The 18,465-nt window shown below is 52.1% G+C and overlaps 1 protein-coding gene across 5 annotated transcripts in view; it reads left to right on the forward strand.

The window, feature by feature from the left end:
* Nucleotides 1–18,465, forward strand: part of LOC102988183 (protein-arginine deiminase type-2) — a 51,220-nt gene that overhangs the window by 22,855 nt on the left and 9,900 nt on the right. For 3 of the 5 annotated variants that reach the window (XM_055082918.1, XM_028485289.1, XM_028485287.2), the window contains exons 6-14: nucleotides 168–293; nucleotides 5,640–5,818; nucleotides 7,768–7,871; nucleotides 8,650–8,761; nucleotides 9,301–9,408; nucleotides 11,500–11,651; nucleotides 13,539–13,683; nucleotides 14,423–14,516; nucleotides 16,206–16,291. In XM_055082918.1, coding sequence (XP_054938893.1) covers nucleotides 168–293; nucleotides 5,640–5,818; nucleotides 7,768–7,871; nucleotides 8,650–8,761; nucleotides 9,301–9,408; nucleotides 11,500–11,651; nucleotides 13,539–13,683; nucleotides 14,423–14,516; nucleotides 16,206–16,291 — 1,106 coding nt within the window. Of the gene's footprint in view, nucleotides 1–167; nucleotides 294–5,639; nucleotides 5,819–7,767; nucleotides 7,872–8,649; nucleotides 8,762–9,300; nucleotides 9,409–11,499; nucleotides 11,652–13,538; nucleotides 13,684–14,422; nucleotides 14,517–16,205; nucleotides 16,292–18,313; nucleotides 18,443–18,465 lie in introns of all 5 variants that reach the window. The other 2 variants (XM_028485288.1, XM_007114553.4) reach the window with 1 other exon arrangement.

Consider the following 18,465-nt stretch of genomic DNA (forward strand, 5'->3'; position numbering starts at 1 on the left):
GCCGTGTTAATTACATTAATCATGTTGTACATTACATCCCTGGTAACTATTTATCTTACAACTGGAAGTGTGTACCTTTTGACCACCTTCATCCATTTCCCCCAGCCCGCCACCCCGCCCCAGTGCAATTCTCTTAATTCTAACCTCCTCATGCATCCACCCCTCAGACCTCAAGGACATGTCGCAGATGATCCTGCGGACCAAAGGGCCTGACCACCTCCCCACCGGATACGAGATCGTTCTCTACATTTCCATGTCGGACTCAGACAAAGTGGGCGTGTTCTACGTGGAGAGTGAGTGTCCCAAGCCTGGCCCTCCTGCAGTTCCCATCTAGTCAGTGCTCTCTGAGATACCCCTCGGGGGCCCAGCTCCTCCCTCTAAGGCTCCCCAGACCCCTCCCCTTAGTAGTCACAGGTGCAGGTGACTGGAGAGGGCCAGCACTGGCTTCTTGGTAATGGTAACCCGGACCACCGTTGTCCTGTGAAGTCAGGAGGACCCGTGGGATAGATCTCTCCTCCCTCAAAGGAGTTGGCAGTGACAGACTTATGTGGAACCCAAAGGAGTTCCACGTGAACCAGGGGAGGAAGGGCTTTTGAGGTCCATCTTTCCCAGAATCACATCACCTTCATGATACCTGAGGCAGGTACCCACTCCCTCCCACCCCCACCAGGTGTTGTCTGCTCATCTCAGACTTTCTGAACATGAGAACTGCCCCTGACTTTTAAAGAGCCCGTGATGATGCTGTGGGCACCCTCAAGGAGCGGACCCCTTGCTCCTCTGGCCAAGGACAGGGCCTCCTGGGTCCCCAACGAGTCAGGAACGTGCTCCCGCCATGGAGCTAATCCTCGCAGCTGCCTGCTCTGTCTCGTTCCTTCTGTGAATCGGTGTTGAGCCCCCTTAGTGCCAGGTGCTGGTCTCAGCGCCGGGATCCCTGGGTGAACTCTGCCATCACACCCTGCCCTCGGGAAGGAGATGGTCTGATGAGGGAAACATAACGGAAAGCGCAATTGGAGGAGATGACACAGACCAAGCAGTAGAGAACGGCAGGGGCAGAGGCGAGGCACCGCTAGCCTAGGTGGTCCGGCAAGGCCTCTCCGAGCAGGCGACATCTGAGTTGAGAACCAAAGCAACAATGAGAAAGAACCAGCCGTTCATGAGCTGAGGGGAGAGGGTTGTAAGCAGAGGGAAGAGCACATACAAAGCCCAGAGGCGAGAACCAGTGTTGGAGGACTAGACAGAAGACCAAGAGGAGGGGGATGTGTTGGAGTCAAGGCCACCGAACTGGGCAGGGGCCAGCGCATGCAGAGAGGGCTTGCATTTTATTCCAAGTGCACTGGAAAGCCGTTAGAAGGTTTTAAGCAAGTGACCGTCAAGGTCTGACTTATGTATTAAAAAGCTGTCTCCGCAAAATCGTTTGCTGTGGTGCAGGGTGAGGCTTCCCCCGCATGCCCAGCTCTCTGGGGGGCCCAGGGTCTCCAGCCTAGCTCTGGGGCCCTCCTCTGACCAGGCCCACTAAGAGCAGTCGCCATGAGGACTTGGAGGTCCAGTGGCCCTGGACCCTCACCTCAGGGAGGGATTTCGCCAGGACAGCAGTGGACCCGGCTGCCACCCGAAGCCAGTCCTCCTCCTGATCCATCCTGGGCTCGGGCAGTGACCTCACGCAGGTTGGAATGTCCCCAGAGTCGGGCTGGCTCCGTCGCCGAAGCGGGCCGGAGATGTTGATGTTTACCCTGTCCAGGCCAGGGTTGCCATGGGGGATGGGGCTGCCGGCCAGACAGGAAGGGTACAAGCAGGATCTCGGCTTCTCGACCACATTGTGTCGTATTGTGACACTCAACCTGTTGCTGCTAGTGACACCTGGACATTATCTAGAGCGTCTTTTTGTTGATGGCAGTGGATTGAGATCTGGCCCTTAATCACATCCCTCTCCCTCACTGCCATCGAGATGGGTCCTGAGCAGACAAGAAAAGGAGGAACCACTGCTGGGAGTGCTTTGAGATGCTGTTATCTGGGCCGCCATCTTGCAATGTGGGGGGAGGGCCAGTGTTACTGATGCAGCAATGATACCAGAATCATCAGTTTCCCACACATTTGGAATCCTGGGTGAATACTCAGTGCCACACTAAAGAGCCGGATGAAAAATAATTCAACTGTGGTACAGTTTCCTCTTCTTCCTTTTCGTCCATGCAGGCATTTGGGGGTTTTGTCAAAATCCATGTACACCTGTGGGTAAGAATATGTTGTGTTACATGAATGTCATGCGTCACTTGTGTCCCCCAAGGGCAGGGGGCTGGGCTGGAGGCTGAGGGACCCTGAGAGGGAGCTCTAGAGCCCAGGAGGTTCAAATCTTGGATCTGGGCAAGTCTACTTACCAGCCCAGGCCTTGGGTTCCTCTTCTGTGATGTGACGTGGGGCTAAGGAGAGGCCTGACAGTTCCCGCTGGTGATAGAGATTAGATAAGGAACATGTGTCAGCACTCAGTAGCCGGCCATGGAACACTCTCTATAGATGGCACTTGTTGCTTTTGGGGGGTTATTATTATGATTATTAATTACAGTAAGTCCCCTACATACGGACGAGTTCTGTTCCAAGAGAGCGTTCGTAGGTCCAATTTGTTCATAAGTCCAACGAAGTTAACCTAGGTACCCAACTAACACAATCCGAGGGCAAGCTGCAGTTTCACTTACGCCTGATATTGATGGAACGCACGTTCACATCTTTGAAATTTCGCAACTTGAAGGTTCGTATGTAGGGGACTTACTGTATAATGATTGCAGTGGTCAGGTGTCTCCAGTGCTGTTAGGAAGACCCAGGTGTCTGTGCTCCAGCCTCAGATTCTGCCTCAGGATCCCAAAGTTGGGACCTGACCTCTTCCTACAAGGGTGCGGTGACCAGCTTGTCCCAGTTTGCCCAGGATTTTCCTGGTTTTAGCACTAAAAATCCCTCATTCCGGGAAACCTCTCCATCCCAGGCAAACCAGGACAGATGGTCACACTATCAAAGAGTCTCCTTGGGAGGTGGAATGGCTGCAAAGTGACCAGAAGGGTTATGCCACGTGCCAGCCTGCGGGGCCGATGCCTGGGGCTAAGGAGAAGTCAGGGCGGCTGGCAGGGCCCAGCCCGAGGCATGTGGGCTGCTCAGTAGCGGGTCATTGTTGGTTCCTGCAGGGAGAGTTGGTCACACTCAGGCAGGACTGCACCCAGCTGGGACGGGGGATGGGGGAAGGAGGCTCCTCGGGACAGTGGCTGGATTGTTCCCACCAAGTCATCAATCTGCCTAGAGCTGGCCCAAGACACCAGAAAGAGAGGCACATGTAAATTGCAGGCCATAGAGGGGGAAAAACTGCATGCAGATGGGCAAGAACGCATCCTTCCATCTGGCCCAGCTCCCCTGCCAGACCCCCACCCTCCCAGGCCCAGGTGGAGCGCGCGCGCGCACACGCGCGCGCACACACACACACACACACACACACACACCACCTAGCTGCCCAGAGCCCTGGGAAAGTTTTCGAGTTTTCTGCAAAGACAAGTCAGCTTCCAGGCCTGAGGACCTCTTTCCTAGCACCAGTTCAAGTGCAACCTGGGACAGTGGACATTGGAGGGCTGGGTGCCTGGGGGAGAATTTTTTAAATTATGCAGAGCCATCTGGATCTACTTAGCGATTGGGACACAAGGCATATGTCGTCTTTTCTGAGTGAGAAGGACTTCACCTTCTGTCTTGAGCTGTTCCTTGGGACACCCAGTGTCTGAGTCTATATGCCTCATTTCTTGGGCCCACCTAAGGGAAGGTGAGGTGAGGTATTTTTCTTTGCCTACTGTTCCTAAGCCGTTCAATGAAGAGGTCATGAATTTTGCAGTAAGGGGTGTGCTGACACATTCATGGGCTCTCATAGTAGTAATACCAGCAAGTCCCAGCTGAGGTTACCGAGCTTACCTCAATTCCTGATGCTGTCATTTTATCTTGCAAGGACCCTGTGGCATAAGTGTTATTATCCCCCATTTAACAGATGAGTAAACTGAGGCTCAGGGAGGTTAAGTGAATTCCCTGAGGTTTTGCAGCTTGTAAGCCAGAGAGGTACTTGAACCCGCATCTCTCTGACTCTGGAAGTCATAACCACTAAGGTAACCCACCCATAATGAGATGTATAACCAGGGTCTAGTTGAGCACATTGTCCTACGTGAGGAACCATCCTGAGCCTGGGCTTTGCTGGTTCCTCCGTTCATTTTGCAAGTTTTAATCAAGCACCCTATTCATGCCAGGACTGTTCTAGTTACGTGCTCTAGCCCTCAGGTGACTGGTCGATAATCATACCCATTGTTGTTGACAACAGTACTAAGCTGAGCCTGATTCTGCCCTTCCAGCTCTGCAGGGCATAAAGAAACTCCTTCTGGAACTGCATAGGGTCCTACCTCCATGCCTTGGGCAATGCAAGTATCTCCTCTCCTCACTGCACCCCACCTCTGCCGCCCCCAGGGGCATCTCAAAGGCTGCCTTTCTCTGCTCAAACGCCTCCCACCCCGCCTCCCTTCCCCTGCCCTCCTCACCCCAGTAACCCCACGGGCTCTCTCACCCCGTAGCTCTACTATGACGCTTCCCACATCTGTGCCATCTTATCATCGGCTGAGCACTGCTCCTAGACAGAGGGGCTGCGTCTTGCCCATCTCTGCGTCCCCCAGAGGTCCTTGTCCATGTGGTCACAGAGTAGTAATTCAATACATGTGCTCTAAATTGGCCTGAAAATTCTCCCACGGGGAGTGGTGTGGGATCCATTGGTTCATTCAGTAGATATTTATGAACTACAACCTGCCCTGGACCGGGCCTGTCTCAGCCCCCATGCAGGTGACAGTCTCTCAGAGCCAACAACTAAACACTGAGATCATGTCTATTTAAAGGCTGTGATGGGGAAGGACGGGGGCTGCGGAAACTCCAGACAGAGCACCTGGCTTGGTCTCTGGGGGATCTGGCTACGATTCCCAGAAGTGACACGAATCAAGGCCTGAAGAAGGAGGGAGATAACTCTTCCAAGCAGAGGGAACAGCGCTGTGAAGAGCTGGGTGGTTTCAGTGGGGCAGGAGCGTGGGAGAAACCAGCCACGAAAACATGCAGCCAGAGACCCACACGCCAATGTGGCTTGCATTATATGGAGGAGAATTTGGGGCACAGATGGGCACTTTGGTGTTTTATTTATATAAAGGAGAGGAGAGGTCGGGGTTCAGAACTAGACAGGGATTTGAGTGCCAGCTCAGCCACTGACTGGCTATGTGACTCCGGACAAGCCATTTCTTATTTCTGGGACTGTTTCCTCCTCTGTAAAATGGGAACAATAATTCCCTTCCTTGACACCACTGGCTGCCCAGGCCTCAGCTGCTATCATTTCATGTCCCCTTCCTGGGAGAGTTAGCTCACTTAATAGGCAAGGAAGCCAGAAGCCAGAAAGGGTGTCTGGTTGCGTGCCACATGGCTAGGGCCCTACAGTGCTGGGAAGGTGACCAGGCCACGGCCCTTCTGGTGGCATTTTCTGCTTGTGCTTTTCTCTCTGTGTCTAGAGGACAGGTTACTCTGCCATCGCGTCCCCCATCAGTGACCCCGCCCCACGGACGGTTGTGGGTGGGGCCTGACCTTGGTCCTTCTCCCTCCAGACCCGTTTTTCGGCCAGCGTTATATCCACATCCTGGGCCGCCGGAAGCTCTACCACGTGGTCAAGTACACGGGCGGCTCTGCCGAGCTGCTGTTCTTCGTGGAAGGCCTACGTTTTCCCGACGAGGGCTTCTCGGGCCTGGTCTCCATCCACGTCAGCCTGCTGGAGTATATGGCCGAGGTGAGGGCTCCGGGCCTCTACCAGGAGGGGCTGCCCTGCGGGCCAGGTGGGGCTCCTTCTAGAGGGCCACTCCCGGGGGGTCCCCAGTATGCTCTACTCCCCTCAAAGCTCCAAGGGGAGGGGGTCCAGGCTTGGAGACCTGGTGGTGATGCCCCACCAGCCACATGTGTCTGCCAGCGTCCTCTGAGCTCTGCTCTGGGGATCCTCCTTACTGTAGCTACTCCCCTGGATTCTCTCCAGGTGATTTTTTCTTACCTCATGCCTGTGCCTGGTCTGTCCTCCTCCCTGCAGAGAGCGGGCCTAGTTCTGAGGCACAGAGTGCCAATGGTTAGCGCAAGAAGCAAAGTAGGCCACACAAGTGTGCCCTCTTCTTCCCTCCCTGCCTGGTCCCACACTCTAGCTGTGGGTTCTACCAACTCTGACCACAGGCCGAACCCCAAATCCCAGTCACAGGACATGTCCCCTCCCTGTGGCCAGACATCTCACCCACCTTTGCTCTTGGTTTTGGGAAACTGGACGAGAAGGAGAGCACCTTCCCCTCCTGAGGAGAAGCCCCCCACCCCCCAGCCTAGGATGTGTCCTGCCCACAAGGACCTCTCATCAAAAACTGTAGCCCCAGACCCCTACCCCTCAGGCCCACCCAGCTTTGTTCGGATATAGGGAGGGACCTGGCTGCCCTCTCAGACACAGGGTTTGCTCCCCAGTTTCATCCTCGGACCGCTTTGAGGCAGGAGGACATGGACTCTGCCGAAGGTGAAGCTAGGTCTCGCTTAGATTTATGAGAGGGGCTCTCGAGTCAGACGGCCCAGGTTTGAGCCCATGAGACATTGGGCAAGTGAATTTACTCCCTGTGCCTTATTTGCCCCATCTGGAAAACAGAAGTGACAAATACTGCTGCTTCCCAGGGTAGCTGTGAGCATACAAGCTTGTGAGATCTCATTCACAAAGCAGCCTCAAGTCGCTGGGAAAAGGGAAAGGCAGGAAAAGCAGAGCTAACAGGAGGGGGTGGGGAGAGGGCTTCTCCTGCTCCCCCAGTGCCTGGAGCAACCTGGCCATCAGGGTCTCTCAGATTGGCCCCCTCCAGCGGACACTCAAAAGGCAGACCCCGGGGGACATCCCTGGAGGTCCAGTGGTTAAGACTCCACGCTTCCACTGCAGGGGGCACAGGTTCGATCCCTGGTCAGGGAACTGAGATCCTGCATGCCGTGCAGTGTGGCCAAAAATAAATAAATAAATAAACAAACAAATAAATAAGTAAATAATTTTTTTAAAAAGGCAGACCCATGCAGGAAAGTCCACCTCCATCCTCCCCACCAAGGGCAGGGGCCAGTTTCCTGTAGCTTTCCAAAGCCAGCCATGCAAAGGAATCATATCTCACCTTCCTTCAAGTTGCAGGCAAGCTTCCCAAACCTTTCCTTAAAGAACAATGTGCTTTGTGACCATGAGAGGGGTGGGATAGGGAGGGTGGCAGGGAGGGAGACAATGTGGACATATCAAAATTTCCCCCAGTAACATTATAGCACTCACACATAGAAAAGAGCAAGGTGCCCAGAGCAAAAACAGAGGAAGGCCGGGGCTGGCTCAGCCATCGTGTGAGCCGATTTCAGGAAGAGAACTTTGATGCGGCGAGATCAGACAGTGGTTGAGAGTATGGGCTCGGCAGCCAGACTGCCTGGGCTTATATACAGGCTCTACCACTTACTAACCATGTGACCTTGGACAGCTGTGTGATTTGGTTTCCCCATCTATAAAACAAGGACTATAATACTATCTACCCTCTGGGGCTATTGTAAGGCAGAAATGAAATCGCACATGTAAAAATAGGACCTGGCACACCGTAAGTGCTCCCTAAGGTACTACTGTTATCGGTTTCACCCACTTTGTTAGGCAGGAGTGAAAAGCACCCTGACAAGACTTTTTGATCCCCTCCTCTTCTCTCCCACGCCCAGGAGATCCCCCTGACACCCATCTTCACGGACACCGTGACATTCCGGATTGCTCCGTGGATCATGACCCCCAACATCCTGCCTCCTTTGTCGGTGTTTGTGTGCTGGTGAGCATTAGGCACAGCGCAGAGAGTGGCTAAAGCTGGGGCTTCAGGGGCAGACAGACCTGAGTTCAGATCATGCTCTGTTACTTACCAGCTGTGTGACCTTGAGCAACTCACTTGGCCTCTCTGTGCCTCTGTTTCTCTGAGACGCTCACATCACAGTGTCACTGTGATGATTAAGTGAGATGAAGCAGGTGAAGTATTCATCCAAGGTCCTGGCACAGAGTTTTTGTGCTCTAAAAATAATAGGTAGCATTTCTTTCCCATATCTTCTTGGCCCATACCATGTAGTCAGGAACCTTTCTCTACAATGGATATTCAGCTCATCTTATTCATCCAGCAATTCTTTAACTGAGCATCTATTATGTGCTAGACAGCTACCGCGAGATGAGAAGCAGGGGAAAGAAGTGCCTGCAGGTGATACTGGCCACACCACCTGGCCACACACCCCTGCTGTCCTGGACCCATCCCCTGCCTCCATGCTAGGCATAGCTCTTCCTTGTTAATCTGGGGAGTCAGAGATGTAAGGCTTTGGGGCAGGTGAGGGTGAGAATTCCCCTCCTCGTTTTGTTTGCTCATGACTTTGGTAAGCACTGCATGAGGGGATGAGTTTGCTTGGCCCTTGACTCCAGTGGCCTTTGCAAAGGTGCCTTTGAACACAGATGTGGCCTCATCTGCCCAGCGCAGCCCAGAGATGCCAACTGCTGTTGCCACCTCAGTGGCTGGCCCTCATCCCTCCTCAACCTCCCTCTTGGCCTCCCCCTCTTCCTACACTTCTCAGCATGAAGGACAATTACCTGTTCCTGAAAGAGGTAAAGAACCTGGTTGAGAAAACCAACTGTGAACTGAAGGTCTGCTTCCAGTACATGAACCGGGGAGATCGCTGGATCCAGGTAAGGAGCCCCAAGCTGGGAAGGACATGGTCCAGGGATCAGGCAAGAAGAGGCAGCTTAATGTCAATGCCCTGGCGCCCAGCTGCTCCACGTATGCGAGTTCTGTCCTCAGAGCACACGTGCACGTGTACACAGGGACAGAAACGTACAAGGTAATTCACTGCAGCTTCTTAGGGTAGCAGAAGACTGTAAAACAACCTACATGTCCATCCACGGGGCAAGGGGGGTGACCATATGATTGGACAGCCTTTCTGTGGAGTACTATACATCAGCTAAAAAGAAGCCAACCTATAAATAAAGAATGCACTTCCAGTTAAGGTGTTACTTGCAGGAAAATGTATACAGATGTTAGCAGTTATGTTTTTAAAAATGGGGTCAGTATGAGTACAGACATGCTGGGGATGTGCAGAGACTATCTAAGGAGGGATATGTAAGAAACCACTGCCATCACGTGCTTGGGAGGAGAATTGGGGAGGCTGGCTAGTATTCACTGGTGGCCCCCTGGGCTCGTCTGATAGCTCTTCCCGGTGTCCCCACAGGATGAAATCGAGTTTGGCTACATCGAGGCCCCCCACAAAGGCTTCCCTGTGGTTCTGGACTCCCCCAGAGACGGAAACCTGAAGGATTTCCCAGTGAAGCAGCTCCTGGTGAGATGCTGAGGACCACCTTAGGGGATGGGGGAGGGCACAATCCTGGGACTCTTACAGGACAGAGTGGTCGGGAGGCCTTGGGCACCGCTGGCAAATCAGTTTACTGCAAATTAGTCTGTTGCCTCCATCTTCTCATCTGAAAAATGGGTCAGTTGGGATAATAATCTCTAACATCCTTTCCTGCTCTGATAACTGATGCTTTTCCAAAACATGGAGAGTTCTCTCATGGGAAATGAGAGCTATGGGAGACAGAGGCCTGACTCCTGACACTGCCCCACCTCCAACTTACAGCAAAATAAGTTTCAAAGAGGAAAATTATAGTTAAGCCATTGTCGAAAAGCATGGTTCCAACTTCAAAGCTCATTAAATCTGTGATTTTCTTCAGTTCATGAGTTTTTTAAAAAGCAATCTGACCCCCACCCCCGAGTCTAGAGGTCATTACCACTCTCCTTTTATGCCCTCAACAACCAACTGAATGAGGACAGAACCAAAATCAGTCATCTTTGTCCTCACCTTCCACCCTGAACAGGCAGGGGGAGGCTTGAACAGAACACGAAACAGAGACTGGGTAGATCAGGTGGCTTTGCCAAGGTCACACACAGGGCAGCCTCCCGTGAGACATCAGGGCTGCTCAGAGGCAACCCTTTGCCAGGTCCACACCTGCTTCTTGAGAACATTCACTAACCTAGTCCCTTCATCACAGGGAGATGGCAGAGCCAGTGGTGTGAGCACAAAGCTCTGGAATGCCAGACAGATCTGGCCTTGAGTCCCAGTTCCGTCCCTTAGCAGCAATGTGACCTTGGGCAAGCACCTTAACCTCCTCAAGCCTCAGTTTGCTCATCTGCAAAATGGGTATAGAAACAGTATCCATCTCACAGGCTTATTGTGAAGATTGAAAGCATTATATAAGGCATCCGTGCTGCTCCTGATACAATGACTATTATTAGCTGCTGTTCTGGTTCTCATTCCACAGCCCTAGACACTGTCCTCGGTGAGGACTGTCCACTTCCTCCAACATGAGGGGTAGTCAAACAAGCCAGCAGGCAGGAGAACCAAGGCCTCTCAGATCCTTCTCTTACTCTTCTTCCCGGGTCACCACCTGCCTTCAGTGTTCCAGGCTGGCCTGGTACCAAGGCCCCCAGACTGCATTATTCCTGGAGGCCTGGGCCAAGCCCAGCTTTGTGCTGCATGCCTGCCTGCCCATGTGAGGCTGTAAAGCCCCAGCTGCCCCAGCCTCTGGCGAGTCTCACCTTGCCATCTGGGGCTCATAGGCGAGAAAGCACTAAGCTGCAGCCATTCACCCTACTGGGCACAGCTGTCCCTTGAGCCTCTAAGCTGGGCCAGGATAAGCCACATCTTCTCACTCTTTGGTTTTTATTAGCAAGGATTTTTGTCAGACAAGCTTAGTTCCAGCCCCAGTGCAAGCTCCCAAGCAAGATCCCTACTTTTTAACCAAAAAATCATGAAAAGAAACTTAAAATTCAGGGGGCGTCACTGGGCTTATATCATGTAACTGCAGTCTGTTGGAGCTCTGTGGCAAGAAGGATTCTGAGGCTATGTCTGGGCTCCGTGAATAAATATGGTTAGTTGGGAATGGGTTGGGATGGTGTATGTGCTACATATCTGCCATTCCTGCGTGTATTGGTCAGCTTTCACTTGGTAAGACTGCAGTAACAAACAGCCCCCATATCTCAATAGCTGACAACAGCAAAGGTCCATTTCTTGCTCACATTAAGAGATGAGTGGGGATGTCAATAGCACAAAATGAGGACCAATCCAGAAATCACCAATATGTCTCCGCGTTTAAGAAATAGAGGCACACCCAGAGACCCAGATGTATACACACACGCAGACACTCATATATTCACATTCATTCTCACACTCATGCTGACATGCTCACAAACTCAGCCTCCCCATGCCAGGGTCCTGCTCATCAGTGGGAATAAGAAGAGCATGGGTGACCCCCCTAGAAGCTAAGTGCCCACAGAGCCAGACCAAAGGTAGTGAAAAGTGGTCATCAGAGGGTGGCTGGGTTGGGGCTAAGGGCTCCTGGCCGCAAGAGACTAATGATGGGTGTCTCTTGCCCAGGGCCCAGATTTTGGCTACGTGACCCGGGAGCCCCTCTTTGAGTCTGTCACCAGCCTTGATTCCTTTGGGAACCTAGAGGTCAGTCCGCCAGTGACCGTGAATGGCAAGACATACCCCCTGGGCCGGATCCTCATCGGGAGCAGCTTTCCTCTGTAAGAGAAGCCAGGGTGGGCCTGTGGGCAGTGGGGGGGGTGGGGGCGGGGGGAGTTATTGTTTCCCTTTAGGAGCAGACTGGGTTGCTCATACATGGAGTGAGTGGCTGGGAGAATTAACCTCTCCCATGACTCTCTGACAAGATACAGACACTCCTGGAAAGAAAACCAAGTTAGCCTTTACATGTTAGTATGAATTAGGACCTAATACAAAAGTAAATAGATAACCCCCTTCCCAAAATGGGAGGGAATATAATGAGATTATAAAGAAAGTGGGGAAGGGATGAAGGAGTTCAGAGAAGGAGTACCAAAAGAGGATCAGTGGGAGCACACCAACAAATCCTCGAGGGTGCCCATTCACAAAAGACACATGAGAAGACATGGCTCTGCCCCAAAGCCTGAGTCCCTGGCTCCCTGGCCTGTCAACAACACCATCACTCCCTCCCCAGGTCACCCACCAGTCGATGAAAAGGCAGATTCTTCCTTAGTGCGGTTGCTGGGGAGAGAGTGAGTACTGTGGGTCCTCACGTCACAAAAGGGCTGCCAGGAACCTGCACATATGGGACCAGCCAGGATTTGAGCACCAAGTCCCTATAAGCCACATGGGATTCTCTACCTTCTGCGGGAGGCCACTGACACAGACATTGACCATTTGCTCACCCTGCCCTCCTTCTCCCTCCACTCAACAGTCACTCAGCCATTCAGCAGGTATTTCCCAGGCACCAGCCAGGCACCAAGCCCTATGTCAGATATGGGGTTCCAAACATGAAGCCCAGCCCCCACCTTCCAGGAGATGGTGGAGATCACAGACATGAAACAGAGGGTGTGTACAGTGATAGAATTATACAGAGTCAGGGAAACCCAAGGAGGGGTCCCTAACCCCCTTAGGGGTGTTCACGGGGGGTCTTCTTAGAGACAAATATCTGTTGAGAGTCTTCTCTGTGCCAGGTATTGTTCTGGGCTGCGGGGAGACAGCAGTGAGCAAAACATACAAAGTCCCAGCTCTCGGGAAGTTTTCCATTAGGGGTGGAGGCAGTATAGACAATAAACATGGAAGCAAGCAAGTAAATAAGATACTTCTGAGTGCTAATAGGTGCAATGAAGAAGATAAAATAGGGTACATGATAAAGAGTGATGGGGCAGGGGCACTTTGGCTTTTGTGGTTTTGAGGAAGTGACTTTGGAATTGAGGTTCAGAGGAGGAGAAGGAAGCAGCCATGGGAAGATCAAAGGGAAGGAGCATTCCAGATAGAAGGAATAGAAAGGACAAAACCTTGGTAACAAGTTTAGCATGTGGCTAGAGCAAACAGAACAAGGAGGAAGGGAGGAAGATGAGGTGGGAGGGACAGGCAGGGGCCAGATCACAGAGGCATTTGTTGGCCACTGTGAGGTTTTTGGGTTATAGTATAAGGGTAATGGGGAGATTGAAGACCTCAGGGAGTGTGGAAGTCAGGAAGGGCTTCCTGGAAGAGGTGTCACTTGAAATGACTGAAGTTGAGAAATTAACAGCAAAGAGTTACATAGGCTAGGGAAGATTTTTGGAATCATGCCTGTGTCCTAGCCCCCTCCAGCAGTCCATGAGGGATCCCTGAGCACAGAAGCTGGCTTCTTACACCTACTGACACCCTCAGCGGCCAAAGACTGGGCTCTGTGCTCTTCACACAGACCATGGCTACAGCTAACTCCTCCTTTTTCCCCTTGGGCTCAAACACCTTTCTTCCTGTTCCAGGGTCTCTGCAACTCAGGCTCCTTCCCATGACTTTTCCGCCAATGCTGTTCTGGGTCCAGGCTAGATTCTAGAGGCTGAACTCCTCCTGCAGACCCGCTGGTGAGACAGGCACAGTGGGCAACCTTCTGAAGAACTGTCTCCTCCCCAACCCCACCCCAGGTCTGGTGGTCGGAGGATGACCAAGGTGGTGAGGGACTTCCTGCAGGCCCAGCAGGTGCAGGCACCCGTGGAGCTCTACTCGGACTGGCTGACCGTGGGCCATGTAGATGAGTTCATGACATTCGTCCCCATCCCAGGCACAAAGGTGAGCTGGCCCCTGAGGCTGGAGTGAATAGGATAGTGCAGAACCCCTGTACTACCAGCTCTTGTCAACAGAGAGGGGTATCTAGAGGAAGCAGACCGCAGAGAGGAAGAAGGAAGTAGGCTGAAGCTGGTTTGTACGTTGTTGCTGTGGCAGGTAAATGTTTAACCAATAAATCCAAAATATTAGCACCTCAGCATGTAGTCATTATAAAAATTATTCATGAGAGATTTTACATTCTTTTTTTATACTAAGTGTTCAGAATCTGGTGTGTATTTTACTCTTAGCACATCTCAACTCAGACCAGCCACAAGTCAAGTGTCCGATAATCCCACAGGGCTGGTGGCTACTGTACTGGCCATGATGCTCTAGAGAGCAATGGGGTATGGGCTTGGGGCTCTGGAAGGAGGTTCTTTGATTTCCCAAGAAGTGAAAAGAAACAGCTGCAACTTCAAACCCTGGAAATTTGGTGCAAATGGCCTGGCCTCTTGGCCACTTGGAGAAGCTCTTCCTCTCTGTCCAAGGTCACCTTTGACTCTGAGCTTTGACTCGATGGCATTGCTGAGGTGGAGGGATTACTATAGCAGGAAGGGTGAAATAGAGAAAACCCCGCCAGGCGGCCTTTGCTCGGCAGGGAGTGGCTTGAGACAATATGCAGGTGGGACCCCGGGTGCTGAGAGCGGGGGGGTTTCTTGGCCACCTCCTCTCTGCTGACACTGGCCCTCCGGATGGTCTCTCACAGGAATTCCGGATGCTCCTGGCCAGCACCTCGGCCTGCTACAAGCTCTTCCGAGAGGAGCAGAAGAAGGGCCACGGGGAGGCCATCATGTTCAAGGGTGAGTGCCCGCGGGGCCTTGGCAGGGAGCAGGGAGCTGAGCCCCCAGGGGGACCCTTGGGAGGACAGGGCAGATGAGTGCCTTGTCCCTGAACACCCAGCTCCACTTCCTGGACACCCGGCCCGCTCCGGGGCTGTGAGGTCACCGTGGTGGGAAGCAGCCCTGGCCTCTGTGACCCTCGCTGTGGCCAACGGGACCATGGAGCTGCCCGCTGTCCCTTAGGATCGTCAACAGCGCCTAGTGCTTCTTCGGGACCTAGTGGATACTTCAAATGGCACCAGACCCCAAGGAGAGTTAAATGGTTCAAAACTGACACGCAATCTGTGTTCGAGGAGCTTGTGTTTTCGAAAGGGAGATAGAGAAGAATGTACATAATGCACTTGCGGGGTAGGAAGAAAAGTGGGAGTCGACAGACGTGACGTACAGTCAGACATCATCACCGTCGGTCCCGGAGTGAGAAATCATCTGCTTAATTTAGACATCCACATAACTGGGATAGACAGACTGGGATGAGCTTTGCTCTTAAATTAATCATGGAAAGAGGCAAAGCTGATCAGGTGCAGACAGTGAGCCAGGTTAGAGAGGCCATGACAATTTCTTACGTGTTCTTCCGACATTCCCTTCTGACACTTTTCAGGTTGGCATCTCTAATCCACCTGCTCCCCAAAGTCTGCATCCCTAAGGCTGGTTGATACTTACATACATTACCACCCTCCATGTCTAAAGGCAGTGTTCCTGATAGTGACTGGTGTCTGGGATGGACGAGAGCAACTTAAGACCACTGTCATTTTTTAATTCCCACCGATAGGAAATTTTTTTTAGATTGGCAGGCATGAGTCTTGACTTTCTGGAGGCTTCTTTCTATATTAACCCCTCAAAGCTACCCATAAGGATATAGGAACTATTGTCTTTGTACAAATAGGTCCAAGGGGTGGTGTGGAGACAGCTCAGGTACAGGGTGCAACAGCACCGATCTCTTTGCCACTAACAAGCTACAAGACTAGGAAACACAGTGGACCAGCATCAGGCAGGGAAAAAAAGAGTTAATAGCTTAGGCTCTGGAATCAGACTGCCTGGTCTGCTTACGGGCTCTGCCACTAGCTGTAAGACCTTGGACGAGTCAGGTAACTTCTCTGTGCCTCCATTTCTTCATCTGTAATGCTGGAAGCTACCTTATAGAAATTTGGGGAGGATTATTGAGTTAATCCATGTAAATATCTAGAAGACTAGCTGCCACATAGCAGGCGCTCCACGAGCATTAGGTATCACTAATCAAGCCAGAAGCCACGTGGGCCGTCATGATGGAATAGGAGGCAGATGCAGGCATAGACCAGGACAAGGGCCAAGCATGAGGCAGGTCTGGAAAACAGGAAGGGTGACACCCCTTGGCATCCTGCTTCTGCCACACTCCCTCTGGTCTGCTGCTTATCCTTAGAAGCAGGCTCCTTGTGCCACCCTACCCTCTGGCCAGAGAGAGAGCAAGACAGCTGCCACCCCTTCCCTGGCCCAGGTGACATGGCCAACCTGGGAAAAGGAGTTACCCCTGGGGTTGCCCTCCTGTGCCCCAGCCTGTCCCAGCCCCTCTCCCTCATCCTAAGAGTTAGCCCAGAAGCTGGGGGCCTTGGCAAAGGGGAGCGCCCAGGCTGGACACCTAAAGCTAGACTGTCCCCTGTCCTCTGACCCCCACAGGCTTGGGCGGAATGAGCAGCAAGCGAATCACCATCAACAAGATTCTGTCCAATGAGAGCCTCGTGCAGGAGAACCAGTACTTCCAGGTGAGGGCGGGGCAGGGGCCCGTGGGAGGGACAAGGCTATGACCAATGGCACCTGTCACATCCTTGGGGCTTCCATAGGGAATGGCCAAGGGTTCAGGGCACATGACAGAGGGAAGGGCCTCAACAAGCATTCGGTCCAGCCTTCCTGGTTTACGCCTCTAAACCGGAGGCTGAATGGGGTGACAAAGCTGGGATGTGCAGGTCAGTGGAGGCTAGAAGCAGACAGGAGACCTGGGAAGGAAGGTGCATCAGGCTGTACTAAAGAGCCAAGAGCTCTGTAAGGCTAGAGCCCACAGCATTTGGGGGAGACCCACACTCATTAAAATATGATGAAAACTACAAACCTGCTCTCCAGAAAATTTCATATGTAAACACATGCCATGAATTTTTATTTGTTTTAGGGGATCAGAGATCCCTGAAGTTTTCTATCTATGGATGAATCCCACCTTTTGAGTCCCTAAATCTCAAAGATTGTATCCAGAAGTAGATACCAGTCAAGAGTCATGTTTAGTTGAATTAGATCTCTCTTTATTTGCATGGGCATATTTATTTATTTATTTATTTAGCTGCTTTGGGTCTTTGTTGCTGCACGCAGGCTTTCTCTAGCTGCGGCGAGCAGGGGCTACTCTTCGTTGTGGTGCGTGGGCTTCTCACTGCGGTGGCTTCTCTTGTTGCAGAGCACGGGCTCTAGGTGCACGGGCTTCAGTAGTTGTGGCACTCAGGCTCAGTAGTTGCGGCGCACGGGCTTAGTTGCTCCGTGGCATGGGGGATCTTCCCGGACCAGGGCTCGAACCCATGTCCCCTGAATTGGCAGGCGGATTCTCAACCACTGTGCCACCAAGGAAGCCCTGCATGGGCACATTTAGAGTATCAAGTTTAAATTTTAAAACTCAAACTGATTTTTTAAAATGGCTTAATTGACTCATATGAGTAGGAAGTCCAGCAGTGATATGGATTTCAGGCACAGGTTGATCAGGGCTCCAGCCCCATTTCTCTGCACTTCTTGGGCTCTACAGGTGCCCTCATGACAGGAGTAGAGCTGCAACAGTTCAAGGTCTCACATCCATCCAGCACCCCATCCACAGAGAGGGAGGTCTGTGCCGCCAACAATTAAACAAAAGCTTTGCATTTCACTGATTGTGCCAACCTGAACCAATTATTGTAGCCAGGGGAATTCCATATACCGATTCCCTTAATCCTGGTTTATAGCCCATCCTTGAACCAATCACGGGAGCAAAGAAGCACTGGCAAGGGTCCTCTAATTAGCTGTCACCAGGAAGGGAGGGTGTAGTCAACCCAACCCAATAACTGGCTGCTACATTTCAAGGGGAGGGGTGGAGTGGATGCTGTAGAAGCAACTGCAGAGTTTCCCAAAGTTCACATAATGCCTCACTGGCTATTTGCAAGTTGACTTTATTGTAACTCCCCTCTGTGGACATTTTTTGGCATTGGGTAGATCTGAGGTCAAATCATGGCCCCTCGTTTTGGCAGTTGGACCTTGGGCAATTCGCTAAGGACTCTACATTTTGGGTAGAGTTTCTAATAAGGGGCTAATAATAGTGTCTACCTCATGAGGTTGAGGCTTAAATAAGTAATGTATGTAAAGCACTTAGAACAGAACACTTGGGGTTCTTGTACATATTAGTTTTAATTATTATTAATCAAAATCATTGTCACTGTTATTCTCACCACACGGGACAGCCTAAGGATTCAATGAGATACTGCATAGCAAGCACTTAGCACAGGGTCTGGCTTGTAGTAGGCGGTGCTCAGTAAATGAGCCCTCACTAGTGTTATTTCTGGGATCTTCTAGTATTATTTCTGTAATCTTCTCTCTCGTTCTCTTTATTACTACCATTACTGGTGGGAGGGGCACCAGAGAGGTCGGCGCGTGCTGGAGTGCCGAGGTGAGGTTAACGCTCTCCCTGGAGTGCCGGGTCCCCTGCAGGCAGGGGTGAGGTTGACAAAGGTGGCAGGGGTGTCCCCTCACTCGCCTGCCCTCCCTTCTTCCCCGTCGCCCAGCGCTGCCTGGACTGGAACCGCGATATCCTTAAGAAGGAGCTGGGGCTGACGGAGCAGGACATCATCGACCTGCCTGCCCTCTTCAAGATGGACGAGGACCGCCAGGCCAGAGCCTTCTTCCCAAACATGGTGAGGTGCTCTGGACCCCAAAC

The sequence above is a fragment of the Physeter macrocephalus genome, unplaced genomic scaffold, assembly GCF_002837175.3.
Source record: "Physeter macrocephalus isolate SW-GA unplaced genomic scaffold, ASM283717v5 random_308, whole genome shotgun sequence".
Taxonomy (NCBI): Eukaryota; Metazoa; Chordata; class Mammalia; order Artiodactyla; family Physeteridae; genus Physeter; species Physeter macrocephalus.